The sequence below is a fragment of the Gossypium hirsutum genome, chromosome A04 (assembly GCF_007990345.1).
Source record: "Gossypium hirsutum isolate 1008001.06 chromosome A04, Gossypium_hirsutum_v2.1, whole genome shotgun sequence".
NCBI classification, from domain to species: Eukaryota; Viridiplantae; Streptophyta; class Magnoliopsida; order Malvales; family Malvaceae; genus Gossypium; species Gossypium hirsutum.
The window spans coordinates 4622014-4631046 of NC_053427.1; the positions used below are offsets into that span (position 1 = coordinate 4622014).

At 31.1% G+C, this 9033-nt stretch overlaps 1 protein-coding gene across 3 annotated transcripts; it reads right to left on the reverse strand.

The window, feature by feature from the left end:
* Nucleotides 1-706: 706 nt before the first annotated feature.
* LOC107940859 (G-type lectin S-receptor-like serine/threonine-protein kinase At1g11300) lies at nt 707-5501 on the reverse strand. 3 transcript variants are annotated; one of them, XM_016874321.2, is made up of 8 exons: nt 5286-5492; nt 3773-5053; nt 3573-3686; nt 3250-3446; nt 2262-2472; nt 1782-2016; nt 1492-1639; nt 707-1246 (listed from the first exon to the last, which is right to left on the reverse strand). In XM_016874321.2, the coding sequence occupies exons 1-8, from the start codon at nt 5317-5319 to the stop codon at nt 947-949; spliced, it is 2520 nt and encodes an 839-aa protein (XP_016729810.1). In that variant the 5' UTR covers nt 5320-5492; the 3' UTR covers nt 707-946. The 3 variants fall into 3 exon arrangements, with proteins under 3 accessions (XP_016729810.1, XP_016729809.1, XP_016729811.1); XM_016874320.2 differs by having other exon boundaries at nt 3573-3689; XM_016874322.2 differs by lacking the exon at nt 1492-1639 and having other exon boundaries at nt 1139-1246; nt 3573-3689; nt 5286-5501.
* Nucleotides 5502-9033: the final 3532 nt, after the last annotated feature.

Sequence of the window (9033 nt, forward strand, 5' to 3'; positions counted from 1 at the left end):
AATGACCCATCATGCTTCTTTTGAAACAAAATTGGTACACCAAATGAGGCTTTAAATGATCTAATGAACCCAACGGCTAAGAAAAATGTGACCTCCTAAGAACAAGCTTGTTATATAGATCAACCAGAGATTGATAATCGACTTAAAAATGAAGTTGCCCATGTAGAATAGATTGAGAATACAAGGTCTGTCATGAATACTGTGTTGGAAAAATTAGTTTGAAAATTAATTTAGTTGGGGCGATGGAATTTTAAGAACAAAAATTTGTTGTAATATTTAAGTAATAAATTTGATAAAATAAAGTACATGAGGTTTCAAGACGAAGAGTGCTGCAAAACTCGATGTTGGGTACTTTGGATATCCTCAAATTCGTCTAATCCAATTGAACTGTAGTCCAAAACTTTGATGCTTTTTACCATTTGATATTCTCCATTATTCTTTAACTCACGAATGCTTAGAGAGTGAATTTTAACTCAAAGAATTAAATAAAGGGATGAAAACCAAGACTTCCAAAAGGGTAGATATTGACTTCCTCAAGGCGTTAAAAATCAAAATTCGATTTTTAAATTTCAATTATAATTGCTAAGAAGATCATAATTCTAATTTCACCAAGAACAATAAAAACAAGAAGTTGACGGTATAAAAACTAATAATTTTTGCATAGCCAATTTTTTTAATCTAATAATTTTGTCCATATGTTCTGAAATGTTGAAACAACTTTCAAGCTTGAATAGATAACTTTCAGATATAAAGACGTATCGAATTACAAAATTTTCTACAATGTTTTTACATTCTATATACATTCTTGAAGGTCCCCTTATAGTTTTCTGCCATATAATTTATATGGCAGAAAGGAAGATCTTCAATAGCCAAATCAATCAAACATTCAATTTCTTGATCTTCTAGTTTTCATATAAATAAATAGAATAAAGAAAACAAACAAGTTTCATCGAGCAGTAATAACTGAGATTGTAAGTTTATTTTGAGAGGTTTCTGGGATGCTCTGACTTGAATCTTGGACATTTCGGGCATTCGAGAAAGCCGGTTGCACCGGAGAAGGCAAGACAGTGAGTTCATTGTTCAACATCATGACAACGTCCGACATTGTCGGTCGGTTGGCCGCTCGTTCTTCAACACAAAGGAGTGCAATATTCATGTATCTAGTTGCTGCAATTGGACAATACGTATCATGCGTTTCAGGGTTGATAAACTCTAGTGGCCTCTTGCTTGTCCAAAGATCCCATGCCTGAAAAACAAAAGTTCAATAAAACTACAAATGAATCCACATTGACCCAAAAGGCTCACAAAGATTTTCAAGGTTGAAGTAGACAATATCTCGTAACTCAGGCTTTTGTTCCGATACTCGCATTTCCAATAAGATTAAAAGAATTGTCCAATAGAAACCAGTGTTTCGTAAAGCTATAATTGAATCCACATTGACAGACAATATCCCTAACTCGGGTTACGTGTGACTGAAGTTATGACACTTACATATCCAATGAGATCGAGAGAATTGCTTAGATAGAAACCGGTGTTCTTTTTGCCACTTAAAATCTCTAACAACAAAACTCCAAAGCTGAAGACATCTGATTTCACTGAGAAGACGCCTCCCAAAGCATATTCAGGAGCCATGTAACCACTGCATTTCATAATAAAGGGTGATTTTCAACTTTTTTTAGTTACGTCTACAATCATAATAAACGAGATGTTTCACAGTTTAAAGACGTGCTTATGACCCTAAGTTCACTGATGTTATAAATGTATATACATGATTTACTTACTAAGTTCCAACAATCCGTTTAGTTGCTCGTTGTTCTGTGCCTCCAAAAATTCTAGCCATCCCAAAGTCCGAAATTTTAGGGTTCATATCTTCATCCAACAAAATGTTGCTGGCCTTCAAATCCCTGTGAATAATTTGAACCCTGGAATATTGATGGAGATAAAGAAGACCTTGAGCAATCCCTTCCATGATTCGAACTCGAGTTTTCCAAGGTAGTGTAACCATTGCATTGGTACCTTCATGGATTTAATAGACAAAATGAACATCTAAGTGACAAAGTATGAGAACCTATATTTGACGCACTCTTAATTTTCATAAAAATATTCGTATTTGACACATATTCATATATGAATATTGGGTATTTAAATATAGTTGTGTTGTCAGACAAATACTTATATCCATATCGACAATCATCTCAAAATCTGACTAACATATTATAGAAATGTTACATCTTTATACCGAAATAACAAGAAGTAATTACCGAAGAGAAGAGTATCCAAGCTCTTATTGGGCAAATACTCATAGATAAGAATCTTTTCATCTCTTTCAATGCAACAACCAAGAAGTTTGACGAGATTTTTGTGTTGGAGTTTGCCTATTAGCATTGCTTCGTTCTTTAACTCATCCCAACCTTGCCCAGATTGTCTCGACAGCCTTTTCACTGCTACTTCATCCCCTTTCAATAATTTTCCCTGCAAAAGAACAATCTTTTCCCAGTGAAATTTCTCACACAAATGTGATACTAACAATTGCAGATTACATGATTTTATTTCCACTTGTATAACATTTAAATAGTGATTTGATTCGAAAATGTCACGGTTTAAGGTGCTTTACACATATTGATCTAAGTTTTCACATATATTTCATAATTATACTCATCACTTTGGACTTCGGATTTGAAAATCTAATCTACTGTGACAAAGTATAAAGACTTTTTTACATGTATTTTCAATTTATTAGGAAATATTTATTTTAATATTTTTAGTCTATTTGATGAACTATTTTTTTAAATTTATTTTTATATAAAAATAATCTAAAAAAAATTAATACGGGACCAAATTTAATATTTTTTATTCGAGTTGGGCTTGAGTAAAATTGTAGACCCATTTACGAGTTGGGTCAAGCCCAGGCCTAAAAAATGAGCTTGATTTCTTACACTAGCTTAACTTGGCCTATGATCAGCTCTAATTCAAACTCATAATAAGACAATAGGAAAATCTGAATCTCAAACATAAATGGTTTGAACCTTAACTTCAAAAATTAAACTAAAAATATTAAAACCCAAATTGACTCAATTAAAATCATCTCAACCTAAAACCAACACGACGAACTTGACGCACATATCTATAATCATAATTTTTATTAGAATCTAGGTCGAAAACCACCCGGATCAAAATCTTAAAACCCGAATTAATCCAATTCAAATTGAGGAAATATTGGAATTGTCAAACAAAATCTATGAAATTTACCTTGTATACAGGTCCAAAACCACCCTCTCCAAGTTTATTTGAGAATGAGAAGTTATCAGTAGCAGCAGATACACTGGAAAAGCTGAATAATGGAATTTCCACTTCCTTCTCATGTTCCACTTGCCATCTTCCTTTACATTGTTCCTTTTTGGTATGTGATGGACTCATAGTAACTTCAAATGATAACAAGTCTTGCCCTGCTTGTTTAACAGTTGAGGAACCATATGAATGAGTACATATAACACATAACATGAAACACGAGTATGTGCCACTAGTGTCGGATACGAATACTTGAAACAAAATTAAAGAGTCTAAAGTGTCACCTTTTCTTTTTTCTCTCTTCACCTTCACTTGCCAAATGCAAAATGCTGAAGTAAAAACTGTCATAGTTACTATCACTGATACAATAACTGTTCTCCTCATGTTACTTGAGCTTTCTTCTTTTCCAAGAAACAAAACTAGTTAATTATGTCATTTTCCACCATTGAATCCAAATATGAAAAAATGTTACAATTGGTCTTACTTTTAGTCTCCAAATCAGTTGCTGCTAGTTTGAGATAAAAATCTGTTCCAGAGCTATTATTTACTGGTAGCTGCTGCAAATTGATTAGTTCTCCAGTCCATATCGAGCAATTCCGATCGGTATACGAAAAACCGGAACACGAGCAGTTAGTCAAACAGGATGACCTGCAGTCACCAAAGCTTTGAACCTCTTGTGTCAGATGTTTTTGTGGCAATATTACTTTAGTAAGCAAATGAAATCCATCGTTCTTTCCACATTGCAATTCATTTTTCCTTGAGCATCCTTCTTTGAAATCTCCATTGTTCCAAAACTCAACCGAACTTGGTTTGAATCCTGGTAAGCAACTACAAATTGGTGATGACATGTTGCTGCAGCTCGAATTGGCACCACAGTAAGCGTATACTTCGCAAGGTTGCATCGGTTGACTGTTCAACACACTCCATTCGTTGTCTAACCATAAGAGTTGCCTCAGTTGTCCCGTCGCATCGATCGTGAATCGACTGATCGTGTCGTTCGTATAGATGTTGTAAGTGAGATAAGCCGTATCAGATTCCGAAACAAAGCTAAAGTTGTACATGTTCAACCTTGTTTCAACAGGGAATTCAAAGAAGTTGTCTCTATCTCCCCATGACCTATATGATCTCCAGTATATCGCATCTCCGTTCATGATCATGATCTGTTTTTCAGGTCCGGAATCCAATTTGAGGGTGAAATTTCCAGGACTCGGGTCATTGGAGCTCTTCCACGAGACATACGACCAAGTGCTCTGAATCCTTGTATCGTATCCGAGTTTCATACCGGGCAAGTAAGTATGAGAAGGGAAATCAAAGCTTTGCCATAATATGCTAGAATTTTCATCTCTCAAAATAAGATTGCCTGAATCCAACAATGTAGCACTCACATTTGCATTAGGTAATGTCATATCTGTCACCCTGTAAATGATCCTACCTTGCTTAATCTCAAGGTTGCCATCATCGCTTATGCAGAAAAAAGCCGAAGCAGTGACCGGATAATCCCGGTTCGCTATCCAAACCACTGGATCTTCCTTGATATTCTTGTACCAAATTCCCACATAGTAATGTTCTGAATCTGTAGGTTGAAAAAATCCCAACTCAAACATTTCACCAACTGAAACCACTGTTGTTGAGCTATTCAAGTGGTTGCCTGGTCTGATTGTGTCCATTGCAGCACCAGCACATAAGAACATCAGCAGGATAAAAGGATACCAAAATCTGGTTTTCGATACCATTTTGTTTCCGATAAGTAGTCCAAATCCAACCGCTATGAGACGACAAAAACCGGATCAAATTCAGTATCATCTAGAGTCTGGTTTACCAAATAGTTCAAAGTTATGAATCATGTCAAATCAACAAACACGTAATAGACTACCATTAAAATGAATGCTAAGAAGCACTTGAACATCAAAATAAGGGATACCCTTTATCGTATTATCGAATATATATGTATGTATGTATGTATTGAATGCTAAGAAACAATAGCATAAAGACAATACCTGATAACCTGAAGCAAAAGCTTGTTTGTTGCATAAATGTCTACGGCAGTAGGTAGCATCCATTGGCAAGGTAATGGAAGATTAGTTAGATAATTGAAATTATTTATTTCTAAGCAAAAAACAATTGGATAATTGTTCTAAGAAAAAGATTGGTAGACTTGGTCATTGAGGGATTTTCTAAAAGAAAAAAAAATATAAACAAATAAAAGTCCACGATTTCTACAAAGAAAATTGCATATATGTTCAAACCGATTTCGTGTTTGCTTCCTTTAACTATTTGGCTTACTTTGAAAGGTACTTAATTTATTGATTTAGCAATGGCAGATGAATTGCAGAGAAGAAAAGATATATAATAATTTGTCCAAAGTTGATGATTTTAGTTGACTTTGAAGAACAAAGCATTGATTTTTATTTTTATTTTCTCATCAGGAATTTTTCTTTTAACAGATTGATGCATCTACCATTGAAAATATGGGTTTCTTTAAATCGATAAATTCAACTGAAATTAAGCACGATTTCAAAACAATGATGATTTCAAAAAGAAAAAAAAAACAATGATGAACTTATTTTCAATTAGTGGATGAAGTAAACAATTTTTTTTATACAAATCTTATCTCTACTTTTACTTGTAACATTTAAATCAAAACACAATGCCTATTTAAGCGTGTTCAAACATATCTATTCTTAATTGTTACAACAGTAATGATGAAAGATAGTTAATACCATATCCGTAGGCATATCGTTTTTGTTACTAGTGCCAACATGTTTATACATATTTAAAAATTCTTTTTAAATAAATTGCATTTTTGATCATTTTATATTTGAAAATTTGTAGTTAAATCACTTAACTTTGAGAATTTTTACAATTGAATCACTAAAAATTGTAAAACTATTAATATTTTATTTCAACACAATTGAATTTTACATGTGAATTAGACTCATGTAGTTTGTAATAATTAATAAGTACTTAAATTTATTTATATGTTCAAGTAATAAATTTTAATAGTTTTGATAATTGAACTTATTTGGCTAAATTAATTATACATGTCATTTTTTTATTTGACCTTTTAGGTTTTTTTTTAAGTTTTTTTTAGAGAAAAAAATGCGTCCATAAGTAATAATTTTTATTTCCTTAATTTTAGTGCCAAAATTTAATTTTAATAATTGGGTCACTAAATATAAATATTTTATTTTATGAAGTCATACTTATAATTATCTTATCAGATTAGTTTTTATTTAAAATCTTTAAAAAAACCATTAATGAATTAAAAAAGTGATGAAATTACAAAATATTTAATTAATTTAGAATTAGTTATATTAATACTATTTAATAGTAAAACATTTAATATTAAAAAAATAAAAATAAAATTATTATTTTTGTATCAATATTAATTCATAATAATTTAATGTAAATTATTAATAATTTTTTATAGGTTATTTGTTATATATATTATTTATTAAAACGGCACTTCTTGCACAAACATAATGCCTTGCCGATTGAGTGTTCGCGGCATTGTTGTCAGTGCAAGAGGTCATGAATTCGAATTCGTTAAAGCACATTATCCTCCTATTTAAGAGTTGGGGAGAGCTATGGTAGACCTATTCATAGGCCAATCACCTAGTTTGGCTCAAATGTCCGCTCGAAAAGTAGAATGGTTTGGAAAAAAATATAGGCTGAAAAAATGGGCTTAGACAAAAAAATAAGATCCCGTTTAGAACACAAGTCAGGCTTTGGGTAAAGCATTTTTTGCCTAGACTTGGCCTGAATTTGTAAAAAGAAAAAAAAATTACTATTTTCTTGTTGTTTTATCACTGTTTTGCTGTTGTTTCACTATTATATTGTTGTTATTTTGTTGTTATTATTTAGATGTTATGTAACTCGTATTTTATTATTGATTTTACTACTATTTTAGATGCATTTACTTGTTAATTTGCATCTATGTTAGTATCATTTAAGTATAAAGATTTTTTAAATTTATTGGAAAATATTTATTTTAATATTTTTAGTATTTTTGATGTATTATATATGTTGACACCATTTTTTTGGATGAAAACGGGGTCGACTTGGATTTAAAAAAAGAATGAAAACGGGAGTCGCCACCAATCCTTTTTGATGAGGTGTGATCGGGTCACCTCAAAAAGTGGTTGTTTTTTTTTAATAAATGATTTAATTTTATTAAAACAACGATTTTAGTCTACGAAATTCAGAAAAATGAGTTCGGGAGTCGGTTACGCACGAGGAAGCATTAGCACTCTCGATACGCCCAAAATTGGTACCTAGTTGATTAATTAGTGTCTTAGTGTCGAAAATTGGAAATTTGAAGAGTTTTTTAAAAAAAATACGATCCTTGAAAGAAATTCTGATAACGTGAATTGGAATATAAGATTCTCTTGTTCCGAAGGAATATCATATCCAGCACGTTAGGACACGATACTCTAAACCATCGAAACCAAGATCATCTTATAGTTTAATGAAACCATGCTTTGAAGCTTTAAGAGGATATTTGGCTATTTAGTCGAACGAGAAATCGAAACCCAGCACGTTAGGGCACGTTTTCTCGATTTTCCAAATGCGAAATATTGCCTTATTTAGAAAAATTTTCCTTTTGATGCTTGGTATTAATGCTTGACAAAACAATAACGAATACGACAAGGTGAGCAAAGTAAAGTGAATAACAACAATACAATAGGCAAAATGAAATGACGAGACGATTACATCAACAAAGCATACAAATAAATAAATAGAACTAACATTTTAGAAAAAGCACAAGTGTAATGGATAAATAAACAAACACCAAATAACAATGATGACGATAAATACAATAATGTAAAAATATATATGCATGTATAATTTAAAGCCATAAAATAAGAAATGCATATAAATTACAGAATATGAAAACATAGATAAATATATACATATATATAAAATCGGTAAGTATAAAAATAAAAATGTAAATGTGTGTATATATATTTACAAATCGTGATAATATAAAAATATATGTATGTGAATTATAAAATATGTGAAATATACAAAAAGCATTTTTAAGAATATAAAGAATATATAAGTATGTATATGATGTAAAATATGCATAAATATATGTAAGTATATAAGAATTATGAAATATGAAAAATATATTTAAGTATGTATAAGTACGTATATATACATATTATAAATATATAAGTATATAACAAAGCATAAACTAATAATAATAATAATAATAATAATAACATTGGAATATAAAAGAAATAAACATAAAATTAATAAAATATTAAAATAAAGTGAAATGAAAAATATTAAATATGACAAAAATATATATGTATACACGTGCGTAATAAAAATAAAATGACAATATATGAATAAGAAAGTAAATGTTTAAACAAATAAAATAAAAGAATAATGAATAAATAATCAAATAAGTAAATAAATGGACAAATAGATAAAATAACAAGGCTTGACTAAAAGTTTAAAGGAATTTAAAGAACGAGAAAAAAATATAATGAAGCAGGGGACCAAACTGTAACTCGCAAGTGAAACAGAGGGTTCGAAAGGGAAAATATCCCTATGCTCTTAAATGCCATGTTTTATGCGGGACTAAAATGGGATACCAGTAGAGTTCTGAGCCAAAATTAAAAGAAAAAGAAGGGACAAAAAAGAGGGGCCAATCGAAACAGATCAAAAGAGTGGAAGGACCATTTGCATAATTTATCCCAAAAGCAGAAATATGCTTATCCTGGGGGTTGTGACGCC